General features: G+C 42.3%; 1 protein-coding gene across 1 annotated transcript in view; it reads right to left on the bottom strand.

Annotated features, from left to right (window-relative positions):
• Positions 1-15,442: 15,442 nt before the first annotated feature.
• The window catches only part of LOC112068655 (zinc finger protein 726), a gene marked incomplete at its 5' end in the record, with an annotated part of 10,628 nt that continues 8,198 nt past the window's right edge, over positions 15,443-17,872 (bottom strand). The window contains one exon of the mRNA XM_024135852.2: positions 15,443-17,180. Coding sequence (XP_023991620.2) covers positions 16,078-17,180 — 1,103 coding nt within the window. The remainder of the gene's footprint in view (positions 17,181-17,872) is intronic.

Here is a 17,872-nt window from a genome sequence, read left to right as displayed (position 1 = left end):
GGTCTCTATTCTCAGGCCATAAACACTGAGTATTGGGACACAGGGTAACAACATACCTGGTCTCATTTCTCAGGACCATAACACTGAGTATTGGGACACAGGGCAACAACATATCCTGGTCTCTATTCTCAGGACCAGGACAATAACATTGAGCTGGGTCCCAATACTCAATGTTATAGTCCTGGTCCTGAGAATAGAGACCAGGATATGTTGTTGGTCTGTGTCCCAACACTCAGTGTTGTAGTCCTGGTCCTGAGAATAAAAACAGGTTTAAAATAATAAACAGAGAAACACGTGTCTTACAGTGCTACACATCGTTTAAACGGCGTCGAAGAGAATGTGTGCCGTTTTACAGTCTCCTAACCAATTGTGCTCTTGTGTGTGTTTTTTTCGCCMTTATTTGTYACTTATTTTGTATATAATATTTCTGCCACCATCTCTTATGACCYAAAAGAGCTTCTAGAAATCAGGACAACGATTACTCACCTCGTTTGAAAAATGACTTTATCTTTAACGAGTCAGACGAGAGGAATTTACTCCAGACACCCAACAAGGTCCGCATCCCGTCATTCACAGGAGAAAGAGACAGAGATATCGAGAACAAAAATCAGGGTGCCTTGTGAGGATCCAGCGGCGATTAATTAATAATTTGCCTTTACTAATCGGTCCTATTAGCCAACGTACAATCATTCGGTAATAAAACAGATGAACTATAAGCACGTATATCCTACCAAAGGGACATTAAAAACTGTAATATCTTATGATTCACCGAGTCGTGGCTGAACGACAACATGAATAACACAGCTGGCAGGTAATACACTATCGGCAGGATAGAACAGTGGCCTCTGCTAAGACAAGGGGTGGCGGTCTATGTATATTTGTAAACAACAGCTGGTGCACGATATCTAAGGAAGTATCAAGGCTTTGCTCATAATAAACTGTAGACCGTTCTATTCTTCGTAGCTGTCTATTTACCACCACAAACCAATGCTGGCACTAAAACRGCACTCATTGAGTTGTATACGTCCATAGTTAAACAGGAAACCGCTCATCCAGAGGCAGCGCTCCTAGTGGCCGGGGACTTTAATGTAGGGAAACTTAAATCCGTTTTACCAAATTTCTATCAGCATGTTAAATGTGCAACCAGAGGAAAAAAACTCTAGACCACCTTTACTCCACACACAGAGACGCATACAAAACTCTCCCTTGCCCTCCACTTGGCAAATCTAACAATAATTATATCCTGCTGATTCCTGCTTACAAGCKAAAATAAAAGCAGGAAGCACCAGGGACTCGGTCTATAAAAAAGTGGTCAGATGAAACAGYTGCWAAGCTACAGGACTGTTTTGCTAGCACAGACTGGAATATGTTCTGGGGTTCTTCCGATGGCATTGAGGAYTARACCACATCAGTCACTGGCTTCATCAATAAGTGCATCGATGACGTCGTCCCAACAYTGACTGTATGTAAATACCGCAACCAGAAGCCATGGATTACAGGCAACATCTGCACTGAGCAAAAGGGTAGAGCTGACGCTTTCAAGGAGCGAGACTCTAACCCAGAAGCGTATAAGAAATCCCGCTATGTCCTCCGATGAACCATCAAACAGGCAAAGCGTCAATACAGGACTAAGATCGAATTGTACTACACCGGCTCCGACGCTCGTCGGATGTGGCAGGGCTTGCAAACTATTACGGACTACAAAGGGAAACCCAGCCGCGAACTGCCCAGTGACGCGAGCCTACCAGACGAGCTAAATGCTTTTAATGCTCGCTTTGAGGCAAGCAACACTGAAGCATGCATTCTCACCAGTTGTTCCGGATGACTGTGTGATCACGCTCTCCGTAGCCGATGTGAGCAAGACATTTAAACAGGTCAACATTCACAAAGCTGCTGGGCCAGACGGATTAGCAAGACGTGTACTCAAAGCGTGCGTGGACAAACTGGCAAGTGTCTTCAGTGACATTTTCAATCTTTCCCTGACCGAGTCTGTAATATCTACATGTCTTAAACAGACAACCATTGTCCCTGTGCCCAAGAAAGGTAACCTGCCTAAATGATTACCGCCCTGTAGTACTCACGTCGGTAGCCATGAAGTGCTTCGAAAGGCTAATCATGGCTCAACATCAACACCATCATGCCGGAAAACCTAGACCCACTCCAATTCGCATACCGCCCCAACAGATCCCCAAAGGATGCAATCTCAATCGCATTCCACACCGCCCTTTCCCACCTGGACATAATGAACACCTATGTGAGAATGCTGTTCATTGACTATAGCTCAGCGTTCAACATCATAGTGCCCACAAAGCTCAAAAATAAGCTAAGGACCATGGGACTGGGCACCTCTCTCTGCAACTGGATCCTGGACATCCTGACAGGCCGCCCCCATGTGGTAATGGTAGGCAACAACACATCTGCCAAGCTGATCCTCAACACTGGGGCCCCTCAGGGGTTCGTGCTTAGTCCCCTCCTGTACTCTCTGTTCACCCACGACTGCGTGGCCAAGCACGACTCCAACATCATCATTAAGTTTGCTGACGATACAACAGTGGTAGGCCTGATCACCGACAACGCTGAGACAGCCTATGGGGAAGAGGTCAGAGACCTGGCAGTGTGGTGCCAGGACAACAACCTCCTCCTCAATGTGAGAAAGACGAAGGAGCTGATCGGGACTATAGGAAAAGAAGGGCCGAACAGGCCCCCATTAACATTGACAGTGCTGAAGTGGAGTGGGTCGAGAATTTCAAGTTCCTTGGTGTCCACATCACCAACAAACTATCATGGTCCAAACACACCAAGACAGTTGTGAAGAGGGCACGACAAAACCTTTTCCCCCTCACGACAATGAAAAGATTTGGCATGGGTCCCCGGATCCTCAAAAAGTTATACAGCTGCACCATCAAGAGCATCCTGACCGGTTTCATCACCGCCTGGTATGGCAACTGCTCAGCATCTGACGGTAAGGCGCTACAGAGAGTAGTGTGTACGGCCCAGTACATCACTGGGGCCAGGCGTCCTGACATCCAGGACCTATATACTAGGCGGTGTTAGAGGAAGGACCAAAATATTGTCAAAGATTCCAGTCACCCAAGTCATAGACTGTTCTCTTTGCTACCGCATGGCAAGCGATACCGGAGCGCCAAGTCTAGGACCAAAAGGCTCCTTAACAGCTTCCACTATAAGACTGCTGAACAATTAATCAAATGGCCACCCAGACTATTTACATTGACCCCCCCCACCAATTTTTACACTGCTGCTACTCGCTGTTTATTATCTATGCATAGTCACTTTACAAATTACCTCAACTAACCTGTACCCCCGCACATTGACTCTGTACTGGTGTCCCCTGTATATAGCCTCGTTATTGTTATTTAATTTTCTTGTTACTTTTTTAATTCAACTTTTTTTTAAACTTTCTTTCTATTTTCTTAACTCTTTCTTGAACTGCATTGTTGGTTAAGGGCTTGTAAGTAAGCATTTTACTGTAAGGTCTACACCTGTTGTATTCTGCGCATGTGACTAATAACATTTGATTTGATTTGAGTTAGGCAGGTTAGGATAATTATCGTGGCAGTTTAGGATAACTAACCTAGCAGGTTAGGAAAAGGGTTAGGGTTAGGCTTAGTTAAAATTCTACAAYGAAGCAGCAAGCAGTCACTTTAAACAGTCTTTGGTGGGAACCAATCTGCCAAAATAGCTGTTCGGATTCAATACACCCACTGATGTTGAGCCTCCCACTTGTTTCAGAACGCCCACTTCCAGACACAGTCCACGTATGCAGTTACCCATGACTATGTGTGTCTCTCTCTCCAACAGAGAGTCCGCCTGATCCTAACAGTGACACATACACAGCTCTGAACATGAGGACCAGGTAACCAGAGTACGACCCCACAGCAAGTCCTCTGTGATGTAGGGAGTGAGTGACAAAGGGGCAGAGGAATCTGACACTGWCCTGTAGCACCACCTGTACTCTGACCCTAACCCTAACTCCACCTACATCTGGTACAAGAACGGACAACGTCTTACCAACTCAAAGACCCAAGATAACTACCTGATCCTAGACCCAGTGAGGATGCAGGCAAATACTCCTGTACAGTAGAAGGACCTGAATGTCTCCGCTCTCCTGGACAGGAGTGTTGGAGTCAGTTGACTGAGAACTACAGTGGTCTGTGTGGAGATGGACTCAATGACTGTGGTATTACTTCATTTTACTCTCTCCCATTAGGGTGACTCGAGTCCCTTGTATGACAACATCAGTGTAGCCTGGCGAAAGTAAACCCAGCACAGGACACAAAACTCATTTGGGTTTGTTAATTTTGTCAAAGCTTACATTTAAAATAGGATAATGTAAGGTGAAGTCACCATAAAGTAAAGTTCAGTCTAAATCACCATCAAGTGAAAAAAATCTGTTAGTAAAGTGCATAAAAACAATATGTACAATAAGTACAAAATGAAATGCAGAAACAGTAGTGGCTCTGCTTTCTTCAACAAAAATACAAGAAAATACAAAGACCACAATGTTCACAGTTATAATGGACTTTCTAACGTTTCAAATGTCTGAGTACAAGATGTCCATCAACAAAAAGCTAAAATCCATTCTGTCATCAATTACAATATGAATACTTACACYCTGTCCACGTGCTACCCTAACCCCACATAGAACAGTAGATCCTCATCTCTCCACAACGTGGTTCTGAGAGCACTGGTATTCAGCTAGCAAGAAGCTAACATCCTCATGTCAATCTGAAAGTATCAACAGGATAACATGACCATCTGGCATTTAAATATTACAAAACAAACTCTTATACATTGCAGATGTAAAATATGATATACTTCGGTACGACAGTAAGATTAAAAAGTATTATTTACCCATCTCAAATCAAATGTAGTTGTATTGGTCACATACACATATTTAGCAGATGTTATTGTGGGTGTAACAAAATGCTTGTGTTCCTAGCTCCAACAGTGCAGTAGTATCTAACAATTCACAACAATACACAAATCTAAAAGTAAAAGAATGGAATTAAATAATACATAAATATTAGGACAAGCAATGTCGTAGTGGCATTGACTAAATGGTTATTGATACCAGACTGTGTCTCTTCTCCTCCCAGAGGATCCCTGATGGCTAACAATAACATATCCTGACATAATGGAAACGTTATACATTACCCTCTCTCCCTCAGTGACATTGTTTGTATCTAAGATCTCCACCCGTCTCCCCTTATCAATGCCTGCCACATGTAATCGCTTCCCTGCACTCAACACATTCCAAGCTTAGTTGCACACACTATATACCTTCCTCCTATAACCCTTAACTTCTGGTGTAGAACCTCAACCTTAGCACTCCATCAGTGACATGAATAAGTAACATTTTATATTCTCAGAACCCAACAATACATATGAAATGAGTAAAGCAGTACAGTATGTAAACATTATTAAAGTGACTAGTGTTCCATTATTAAATTGACCAGTGATTCCATGGCTATATAGGGCAACAGCCTGTAAGGTGCAGGGTTGAGTAACCGGGTGGTAGCCAGCTACTGATGGCTATTTAACAGTGATGGCCTTGAGGTAGAAGCTGTTTTTCAGTTTCTCGGTCCCAGCTTTAATGCACCTGTACTGACCTCACCTTCTGGATGGTAGCGGTGTGAACAGGCCGTGGCTCGGGTGGTTGATGTCCTTGATGACCTTTTTGGCCTTCCTGTGGCATTGGGTGCTGTAGGTGTCCTGGAGGGCAGGCAGTGGGACCCCGGTGATGCGTTGGGCAGACCGCACCACCCTCTGGAGAGCCCTGCGGTTGCGGGCAGTGCAGTTGCCGTACCAGGTGGTGATACAGCCCAACAGGATACTCTCAATTGTGCATCTGTAAAYGTTTGTGAGGGTCTTAGGTACAAAGCTGAATTTCTTCAGCCTCCTGAGGTTGATGAGGCACTGTTGCGTGATTCCGTGAAACAGATTATGTTACAGACCCTGATGTCCCTCTGGAAGGAGATTTTCGCCCTGAGCTCATCTACTTTATTGTCCAGAGACTGAAAATMAGTGAGTAATATACTTGGAAGCYGTGGATGGTGTGCACGCCTCCTGAGTCTGACTAGGTGTCCACTCCGAATAACTCTTCTCCGCRGGCGTCATCTTGGAGCAGCCTCTGGGATAAGTTKAATTGCCCTGGGGGGTACGAACAAAGGATCCAATTCGGGAAAGTCGTATTCCTGGTTATAATGCTGGTGAGTTACATTGGACCCATAATAAGTAACATTGGACCCATAATGGATTACAACAGCTCTCCAATGTAATTGCTTGCTCTCGCTCTTACACAATGTGCAGGCGCAATCCCATAACACCTTGTACACATTATTTACTGATCTCTTAAATGGACAGTGTCATCTAGTGGATAGAAATMAATACAGCAATGTGTTTTAACCACCTGGCTACATCAGACCCCTACTGCAGCAAAGAGAGTGGACACAGGCGAGCAGGATGATGTTCACTACACAGGCATCCACCACAGAAACCAGGAAGTGCCTGTCTGTTGCAAAATAGACTGTTTTTGAGAAACATTGATGGCTGTTGTGTTGTTGAGATGCCAGTAGAGAGCGCTGTAGTACAGTCCACTGGAAACAAAATGTTTTAGTGTAGCTGGTGAGACATACAGAAGTGCAGAGAAACTATAGGCCTATTGGTATGGTCCAATTAMGTTGTTGCATTTATTTTAAAGGATTTTAATAGGGATATTTTCCAACTTTCCTTACAGTATAGTACGTGTTCTCCAAAAAGATGTTCACATGTTGTTTATAAGCACTTCAGTGARGTGTRGGTTGTCAGGAAGACGCATCATGAGGACAGGAAGTCAGCTGTGCATCAACATCTTAGKCCCTCAGTACATCTAGTTGGTGTCAYCCACAGAACTCACACTCTTCTGTTTCACATGGCCAGTATAAAGTCTACTACCAAACTCCTCTCTTCACTCTGTAAGTACCTTTTACATTACCATTCTACTTTTTCTTGGTGATTTGTTCTGCAGTATGAACATACTCGGTGTAGACGGTCTTAAAAAGGAAGTATAGTTCTGTATCAGCTACTTGTGTCCTGACCCATGTTCCCTCTAATGTTTTGGGGTACTGAGCAAATTTTAGGTCTTGTGAGTGGAAACTTGAACATTGTGAGAATTGTGTGCAACTTCCAGCACGCATTTACAGTGAACACTGAGGCTTTACCCTTACAGTTACAGACCAAGTAKAATATTAATTAATTAATGTCAAGCCTTTCATGAGGTAAAAACACTTTTAAAAGTCTCATGTAATGTAGGCCCGCGTTGAACACCACATATAGCCTACTAGARGGCTATTGTGGTTATTGGAGCATAAAGTAYMCCTACCAACAAAACCAATGGACCAAATCACATAACATTTTCACATGGAAATAGKTTTTAATTTCTATGATATAGCCTACAGTAGCCTATATGTGGTGTTCAATGCAGGACTACATTGCATGAGACTTTTAAAAYTGTTTTTACCTRATGAAAGGCTTGACATTAATTAATTAATATTGTACTTGGTTTGTAACACCATGGGCCAAAGCTAACTGTAAATTGCATTGTGTTGCAAGAAACCACGTACAAAAATAAAATGTATTATTATTACCGTACAGAGAATTAGACATTGTAGGCTACCCCTCTGCCTATTGGCTTATTTGCATATTCCAGGCTGTCTCAAAATACAARACTGACCCTTAAATTAAGGCTGGCTTTTTAACCTCTACGGGATCGGTGGGYCGGTTGAGCTAATGTGATTAGCATGACGTTTTAAGTAACAAAACATTTTCCCAGGACATAGACATATCTGATATGTGCAGAAAGCTTAAATTCTTCTTAATCTAACTGCACTGTCCAATTTACAGTAGCTATTACAGTGAAATAATACCATGCTATTGTTTGAGGAGTAGTGCACAGTTATGAACTGAAAATGTATTAATAAACCAATTGGGCACATTTGGGCAGTCTTGATACAGACTGGCCAAATGATACAAGACTGCCCCCAGAAATGCATGCTTTTGTCTTTGTATTGTCTTTTACCAGATCTTTACCATTTGACCAGATTCACATTTCCACAAACTTCAAAGTGTTTCCTTTCAAATGGTATAAAGAATATGCATATACTTGCTTCAGGTCCTGAGCTACAGGCAAATAGATTTGGTATGTCATTTTAGGCGAAAATGGAAAAAAAGGACTTGATCCTTAAGAGGTTTTAAAGACCTCTTGAAGTGTAGCCTACACGTTGTTGCTCTTGTAGCAAGCAGTAACATTGCTGACCTAATTTATCTATAATGGGCTAATAACTCGCTAACTAGTAAAGAATATCAACAAATGTGCACACGTGCGGCTCTGTGCTCTGACTTGCTACTCCTGCCAATATACTTCTACTCAATTGCGCTCTGGATCAGCCTACAACAAAATCTCTGACTTAAGATTCGTTTTGGTCTGTTGCATTGAAAAGGCCTGATTATAATGTTTATCCGAGCACTAAAATAGTTTATCTATATAGTAATGCACTGCTAGCTAGTAAGTCGATTTACTGTACAATACCATTCACTTCACTCTGTAAGTACACTTGATAATATTTGAAACATTGTGTTTAATCGTATGTTTTTAGTGATAAACTATATATTCTGATAATGATAGGACCTTGGTCTCATTGCTATAGTCAGTGTTCTGAGATTAAAACAGAGTCAGACCAATACATTAATAATCATGCTGTGTGCTAAGTATCAGGTGTAGTTATTTCACCAGTTATCAAGTGTTTTAGTTGTCTACCTTTTTGTGCTAAACTGCAGGGAGGAAGACAAACATAGGCCTTGAGAACAGCAGGAAGTGTGTTGGTGGTCTGTCTCTGGTCTGTGGCAGGTATGGGCTCATTCATTGGTTACCCTCTTTCTCTGTATTGTTCAATCTACATATAGTGCCTTCAGAAAGTATTCACACCCCTTGACTATTTTTCACATTTTGTTGTCACAGCCTGAATTAAAATGTATTACATGTAGATTTTGTGTCATTGTCCTACACACGATACCCCATCATTTCAAAGTGGATTATGTTTTAGAAGTTTTACAAATTAATAAAAAATGAAAAGCTGAAATGTCTTGTGTCATAAGTATTCAACCCCTTTGTTATGGAAAGCAGAAATATGTTCAGGAAGTAACAATGTGATAAGTCACATAAGTTGCATGGACTCACTCTGTGTGCAATAATAGTGTTTAAACATGATTTGAATGACTACCTATCTCTGTACCCCACAAATACAATTCATTATCTGTAAGGTCCTCAGTCGAACACGGAATTTCAAACACACTGAATTCAAACACAGATTCAACTACAAAGATCAGGAAGCTTTCCAATGCCTCGCAAGAAGGGCACCTATTGGTAGGTGGAAAAAAGACAAATAAATGGAATATCCCTTTGAGTGTGGTGAAGTTATTAATTACACTTTGGATTGTGTATCAATATACCCAGTCACTATAAGCGTCCTTCCTAACTCAATTGCCGGAGAGGAAGGAAACCGCTCAGGGATTTCAACATGAGCTAATGGTGACTTTAAAAAAGTTAGAGTATAATGGTTGTGATTGTAGAAAACTGAGGATGGATCAACAACATTGTAGTTAATCTAAAATACTAACCTAAATTGACAGAGTGATAAGAAGGAAGCCTGAAAGAATAAAAATATTCCAAAATATGCATCCTGTTTGCAATAAGGTACTAAAGTAAAACTGCAAAACAAATGTGGCAAAGAAATGTACTTTGTTCTGAATACAAAGCGTTATGTTTGGGGCAAATCCAACACAACACATCACTGAGTAACACTTGTGGTGGAGTCTAGGGATATGGCTTTTGCTCTTCTGTTCAGGGATTTATATATATATATATATTTGTTTTACTTTTACCACTTTATCTCCGCAATACGTAGTTACAGTCTTGTCCCATTGCGGCAACTTCCATACGGACTCCGGAGAGGCGAAGGTCGAGAGCCATGCGTTCCCCGAAACACACACACCCTGCCCAGCCCATCTGCTTTGTTCAGTGGACTTTCCAAGACCACTATGAGCCCGGTGCCGTTACGACGGCTGAAAGGACCTGGGGAAAGTGGCGCGAGTAGGCGGTGTGGTTGCAGAAGGAGGTGAACGATAACGAGTAGAGAGGAGCCGAATTCAGAAGGTAACATAAACTTGGAGTAAGAGGACGTACTATATCTGGGAGAGGATTGTTCCATACTGTAATAAATATCATTTATTATAACACAAGCATATTTGCTATTACATTGTTATAACTAACTTCTTTCCAAACAGGGTTTCTCACAAACTCATAAGCAGATACGGAGACCCACACACACCCAGAGACAGATGGCTGACACAGGCCTTTTCATAAAGACTGATAAGAAAAGGGGTGCCTGGTACTGCATATCACGAGAAACTGAGACACACACATACCCAAGGACAGAGGGCTGACGTAAACCTTTCATAAACACAGATAAGACAGGAACATCTACGCACACACAAAAACTCCTCTTCAGTCTGAACATTTTACAGAGACACACAGAAATGTCAAAATAGGAACATCTACGCACACACCTAATCTCCTGTTTTAGCTGAACATTTCTGAAGACAAAGAAATCTACTCAGAGCCAATGAGACAGTGATACTAGCCTGAAGGGGACCTCGCCCAACTCATCAGGACCAACCAGAGGACAGAGGACTTCCAGACTCAACCTACTTTCTATCTTTGTATAAAATGTCTATGCACTCTGTTATCTGGGCTTCTTTCGGATAGTTCCATTTGAGCTTGATGAAAGGGTCCGTGCACGCTATTTCAGATATCTTTACCTCTGAATAAATTGCTTTTATTTAAACCTCATCCACCCTGTCCAGAGTCTCTACTTCGTCTCAGTTCTCCAGTAAACTTGTGATATCAACAATACCACAGAATGACTGCCATTTCTGCCTTCGGGTTTAACGTAAATTCAATCGATGGAGGTAGCTACCACTAAAGTTACCAGCCAGAGTGATGTTAGCTAGTTACCCACCGGAGTAATGGACATCAACTAATTGTTACCGACATCAGAATAGAGCTGTGAGTTGAAGTGATTTAGTTATATACAGTTCCCGTGGAAGTAATTGAACTTTCTGTTTAGGTCCTGAAAGAAGAGGACGTCTAAAGTTGTGGACTTTTCATTTAGGGCTAGTTAACCATTCAAAGCTGTGACAACGTTGCAGACTAACGTTACTTCTATTATTTTAGTCCCTGCCAGCCCTCCTACAGACTCCATGAACACAGTAACGGGTGTTATTCTTTATTTGTGTTTGTTATTGTGATATCTGAGATAAATGCTGTAAAACTGCTAGATTGCATTGCTATGTTTTCATTGGTTGTCTTCAAGCAAGGCTACATGTGCACGTGAGGTAGGTTACTACAGTAGGCTATTCTGTGAACTGTGAAATTGTATCTGTGTTGCCTAAAACGGACAATATTTTCATTTTTTTAAAGCAAAACTGTCTTTTCACTACTACTGCCTTGGGGTATGGGGCCTAACCTGTTTTAGGTATTGCTGGTTAATTTGGGCGTGGTGTGGCAGATAAATGCATATATATATCAGACATGTGTAACGATCGTCGTATAGAGGAGAAGGAGAAGACCAAGGTGCAGCGTGGTAAGTACTCATAATTACTTTTAATGAATACGAATACTATAACAAAACAACAAAAACGATAAACGAACAGTTCTGCAAGGTGACATACACTAAACAGAAAACAACCACCCACAAACACAGGTGGGAACAGGCTACCTAAGTATGATTCTCAATCAGAGACAACGATAGACAGCTGCCTCTGATTGAGAACCATACCAGGCCAAACACACAGATATACAAAACAAGGACAACATAGAACACCAGACATAGAATGCCCACCCAAACTCACGCCCTGACCAGACTAAAATAAAGACATAAACAAGGAACTAAGGTCAGAACGTGACAACATGGATATTGATACACGTTCCGAACACTGTCAATACTCAACATACCTAAGCACATTCAGATTGACCACACGGTGGCGCTACAACAAGCATATATTTATATCTCCTGATCGGTTTGACTRAGAGTAATGGAATTTGGCACACGTTCTCAGGGGTGTGAGTATAGCTAACCTGTAGCGTATGGTTAATTTTTCCCACATGGGGCCACCCGCCAGAGGACCCGGCCTCCCTTGAGCACTCCAACCACAATGGATACATGGATACATGGCTGGCACACAATGTGAGGAACACGGAAGAGAGGGTGTGCCAAGTCCATATCAGTCAGGAGCTGTGTCCAGTGACGGGATGCTCCACGCAGCAGGCTGGACCGGCACATGGACTCAAACACAGAGAACAGAGGAGACAGGCTTTAGATGTGGTTAGGAGACGGCTGACGATGGAGCGGCTGGTGACGTTGAGGGCTTCCATCCCTGTCATCCCACTGGCAACCGATTTGGATATTGTGAAGGTTGCAAGGCATGAAGAGGAGCTCTTATACACATCTAGATGTGTATAAGAGACAGGTCCATCCCTGTCATCCCACTGGCAACCGGTTTGGATATGTTGAAGGTTGCAATGCAAGAAGAGAAGGAGGACATTTTAGATTCACTTCCTTTGGCAGAGGAAGAGGAGGATGTGGGCTTCAAAGATGATTCCTGCAACTGCCAAGTGCCGGTCCTGAGGCTGTGAAAGCTGACCAATTTGTTAGAGGACCTGCTGAAGTTGACCTGTGAGATGGCTTTTATACAGCTTTTTGATATTTGTACCTGTCACTAGGGCCTGTATCATGGTTATTGTAGGCTAGTATCATCATTAGGTCTGTACCTGTGTATAGGGCCTGTATCATGGTTATTGTAGGCTAGTATCATCATTAGGTCTGTACCTGTGTATAGGGCCTGTATCTTGGTTATTATATGCTAGTATCATCATTAGACCTGTACTGGTCTATAGGGCCTGTATAGTGGTTATTATAGGCTAGTTTACCAGGAGTGGTTAGGCTAACTATATCGTGGTTATTATAGGCTAGCGTACTGGGAATGGTGAGGCTAACTATATTGTGGTTATTATAGGCTAGCATACCGGAGAGGCAGCTATAGCTCTGAGGTAGATGCAGACGTCTTGCTCGTTCAACTTCTGCATCTAGGGGAACGTCTCGCTCGTTCAACTTCCGCATCTAGTTCAACATACACTCAAGGGTTCCCACTGGCGGGGCCGTCCAGGTGCGCTATGCGGTCAGTCTTGCAAGGACGTCTCCGTGAGGGTCATGGCTAGCATTCTTAACTAACCATCAACATGGGTTTGGTTAGCTAGCTAACTTGGCTAGCTAGTGTCATCAGCAATAACTATATATATGCCAGCCAGATTAGCATCTGAATTCAAATTATTTTGAGTGAAATGGCGATGATTGGTGGACAATGGTATGATCATATTTTCCTCATTGTAACATGATTATGACCCAAAATAAATYTGGAATGGCATGTGTAGACTTCGGCTGGGCTGGCTAATTGCTAATGTTAGCCTGTGGATTGTATGCTGGGCATAGCAATGCAGTCTGGAAGTAGTATAACTGCCCAGGTAGGACCAGGGTAAACTCGGATTGAGTGAAGGCATGAACGGCTGAGAGTCAGCGTTGGGTGTAGTTCTTGATGGTGTATCAATTGTATTAAGTTGCACAAAAACAGTCTGCGCGAAGCCAGAAGTTAAATTAAATTGCATTTAAACATACTGTGCCAGTGGGCAGGAAGGTTGGTCATTATGAAGGGGGCATTTTGTAAAAAAAATAAACGTGAGACTTTTATATTTGACATTAGGTAAGCAGCAGAAAGGAAGTGGGTCCTCAACAGAACCACGTTTGGAAAGTCTGTTTCAAATAATAATTCTGTGGTCAAAAAGAGGAAATAGATTAGTACTCCTTTAAAAGTGCGTTCCCAGAAAAACAATCTTGAATCCTCCCTCTATTGTCTCTGTTTTCTTCAGGTGCCAAGATCAATGCAGAGGAGATGGCGCTGCCGGGCCGATATCGAGCTGGGCTGCTCAACGCCTTGAGCTGAACACCTGCTGGTGAGAAGGTGGGAAAAACCTCTTTTAACAGGTTCCATCCTACTTTCGTGTGAAATATATCTTTATTTTTGCCCTGTCATAAATGTTCCAGCCAAGGGCAATGTAAATATACATGTCCATTTGCTAAGACAGTCTTCTCACAATTGGTAAAAGTTGTATTACCATGTATGTACATGTATGTACATATATTTTTTCAGTCACACTTTGGCAAGACAGGAGATCCATGAAGTGAACATGGACAGCATATCTAAGCCTGAGTCAAGTAAAGGTAAGGAGGGCTCACCTAGGGAGCTCCTACACTAGCTAGCTAGCAAGCCATATGAATGATGCACTGAAATGAGCTGCTCTTGAGGGGATCACTGTAGTGATGTAGTAAATTACTGTCACCAAGTGTGGAGGTGTAACCAGACCCCTAGAGTATTACAGGAGCAGTGTTGGGAAGTAGGGTCATGGAGATGTTGTCCGTTCTTGTACCAGATGTAGGTGGGGTTGGGGTTGTCAGTCAGAAGACAGGTGGTGCTAAGTCAGTGTTCTGTTCTCTTCTTTTCCTCTGTGGAGGAAGACACCTTCACCTGCAGCTCTGAATGATTCTAATCTATTATTAGAATTAGATATTATATATTACCTGTGACAGTCAGAGTTGTTCCAGGGAAGCTGTACCCCCATTCTGCATTCTGTGTTTTAAATCTGAACTTGTACTCAGCTGAATCTCTCTCAGGTTTGTGATTCTCAGGATGCAGTCTTTCTCTTAAGTCCCAAGGTACTCAGCACGACCTGCATACTCTGGCACCGAGCTCAGGATTTTAGGCACCTCATTACATTTCTCTTGGATATACCAGTTTGGTTCTGAGACTACATGATTACTTGGATGTTGATATGTGCAGGGCAGTTCCACTGTTAAGCCCTTTATAGCACAGATACTCTGATGGGTGTAAGTTACATTGAAACAGTTCTGACCCAGAAAACCTAAAACAGCCGGAGGCCCATTCATTTATTCAATTAGTTTCTTCTATTATTATTACACTGAACAACAATAGAAACACAACATGCAACAATTTGTTAGATTTTACTGAGTTACAGGTAATATAAAGAAAAGTCAATTGAAATAAATGAATTAGGCCCTAATCTATGGAATTCACATGACTGGGAATACAGATATGCATCTGTTGGTCACGGATACCTTTAAAAAAGGTAGTTAGTATCTGGTGGGACCACCATTTGCCTCATGCAGTGCAACACATCTCCTTCACATAATACAATAGATTTAATGTGTTTTTGTATTGAATACATGTATCGTGGAAATTACTACCAGGGACTCAGTCAAACTTTAATTAATAATTCTTTAATATCAGCAAGCTGGAGAGATTCCAACAAACATAATGCACCAGACTACACATCGGTCAGGAGCTCTTTCGGGGCAGTCCCGTTAGTTCTCTTATATACTGCTTACCAGACAAGTTATATTTTGAATGATTTACATTATTCATAATTAATTCATCATTAACATTTGGTTCCTGCATGTGACTGGCACCATCTCCTATCTTAACTTATTTAACATATTCTGGTCGTTCTGCCAAAAGGTCTGAGGGTTCATGACCGTCTCCCCCCTCACATCTCTACCCAGCACCAACAGGAACCAATGATTGTATAAGACAAGATGTACAATTTCTCTCTTCAGACAACATTTCCCCCACACATGAATACACACCTGGTATTGTTGAAATAGTATTCTACATAAAAGTTATTTAATGGATAATAGGAATTAATGAAATAAGATACAGCTCTGAACACCCCCACTCCAACACACATACACAGCACTCCTACTCCAAGACGCTTTATACATATGGATGCAGAGCTGCATATTATCTACACATGTTACCATGGTAATCAGACTTAAACTGTTAGAGAATGGGAGTTGGATGACTCTTCGCAAGATGTTTTCTATTGAACTTTATTTAGGGATCTGGAACCGGTGCCGGAGAGCAGGGAGATGAAAGAAAACATGTTTGAGCTTTCTGGTGTTTTTTCAGTGACCCTGAATGAGCAAAGCTCTTTCCACATAGACAGGAGTAAGGTTTCTCTCCTGTGTGTATGAGCTGGTGTGTAGTCAGGGTTCCTGATCGACTGAAGCTCTTCCCACACTGATCACAACTATAAGGCTTCTCTCCTGTGTGTATGAGCTGGTGTGTAGTCAGGTTGGAATCTTGAGAAAAACTCTTCTCACACTGATCACAGCTATAAGGTTTCTCTCCTGTGTGTGTGCGTTGGTGTTTAGTCAGGTGTCCTGACATCCTGAAACTCTTCCCACACTGATCACAGCTATAAGGTTTCTCTCCAGTGTGTGTGAGATGGTGTTTGGTCAGGGTGAAATCTCGAGCAAAACTCTTCCCACACTGATCACAGCTATAAGGTTTCTCTCCTGTGTGTATGCGCTGGTGTACAGTCAGGTGTCCTAAATTCCTGAAGCTCTTCCCACACTGATCACAGTTATAAGGCTTCTCTCCTGTGTGAATGCGCTGGTGTGCAGTCAGGTTTCCTGACCGAATGAAGCTCTTCCCACACTGATCACAGCTATAAGGCCTCTCTCCTGTGTGTATGCGCTGGTGTGCAGTCAGATCTCCTGACATCCTGAAGCTCTTCCCACACTGATCACAGCTATAAGGCTTCTCTCCTGTGTGTATGCGTTGGTGTGTAGTCATGGCTCCTGATTGATTGAAGCCCTTCCCACACCAATCACAGCTATAAGGCTTCTCTCCTGTGTGTATGCGTTTGTGTGTAGTCAGGTGTCCTGACTGACTGAAGCTCTTCCCACAGCTATAAGGCTTCTCTCCAATGTGAATCCGCTGGTGAATTATCAATTCTGTCTGTTTAGCAAAACTCTTCCCACAGTCAAAGCAGCGGTGGCGAGGTTTCTTCCCTATAAGTCTCTGCTGGTGTTTATTGAGACGTTCTGATCTGGAGAGACTCTTCTGGAGGGACGTCTTGTCAGCATCATGTTGTTGAGGCTCCCCAGATGATAAGCCCCTCCCACTGAGAGAGCAATGGTTAGGTCTGTCCCCTGTGAAACAAAGATATTGAATAGCATGGACATATGAAATCAGGCTACCTGATGGGACTTTGATAAATGCAGAAAATTGCCTATCAAAATAAACGTGCGACCATGTTATTTATGATTAGCATATTTGATTCTGAAATTCAGACATATTAAGTTTGTATGTGAAAACTATTTCTAAGATTCATACTGTCTGTTTTTCCCTAACTCACTGCTGTCATGACTTTCCCTCCTGGGTGATGATCAAAGAGAGCCCCCTCCCCCACCAGAGAAGAAGGGGGGGGGAGGGGTTCTAGGGCTTGATCGAATGGTCGTAAACTTTCTCTCTCGTGCGCGGCAGTATCGAGAAGTAAAAAAAAAACTTTGTGTGTAGAGAGAGAATTTGCCGCCAAAACTGCAACATCCAAAAGTGGATAATGAAACAATATTTCTCACATAAAGAATGTGGGAAATGGTTGGTGGGGATTCAAACAATAAACATGTCATAAGTTGTTTTGTGTATAACTAAATACAGTTGAAGTCGGAAGTTTACATACACCTTAGCCAAATACATTTAAACTCAGTTTCACAATTCTTGACATTTAATCCTAGTAAAAATTCCCTGTCTTAGGTCAGTTAGGATCACCACTTTATTTTAAGATTGTGAAATGTCAGAATAATAGTAGAGAATTATTTATTTCAGCTTTTATTTCTTTAAT

This window comes from Salvelinus sp. IW2-2015, unplaced genomic scaffold (genome assembly GCF_002910315.2).
Source record: "Salvelinus sp. IW2-2015 unplaced genomic scaffold, ASM291031v2 Un_scaffold640, whole genome shotgun sequence".
Lineage (NCBI taxonomy): Eukaryota > Metazoa > Chordata > Actinopteri > Salmoniformes > Salmonidae > Salvelinus > Salvelinus sp. IW2-2015.
The sequence above is the reverse complement of the archived record's forward strand: the minus strand, read 5'-3'. Positions and strand labels throughout refer to the sequence as shown.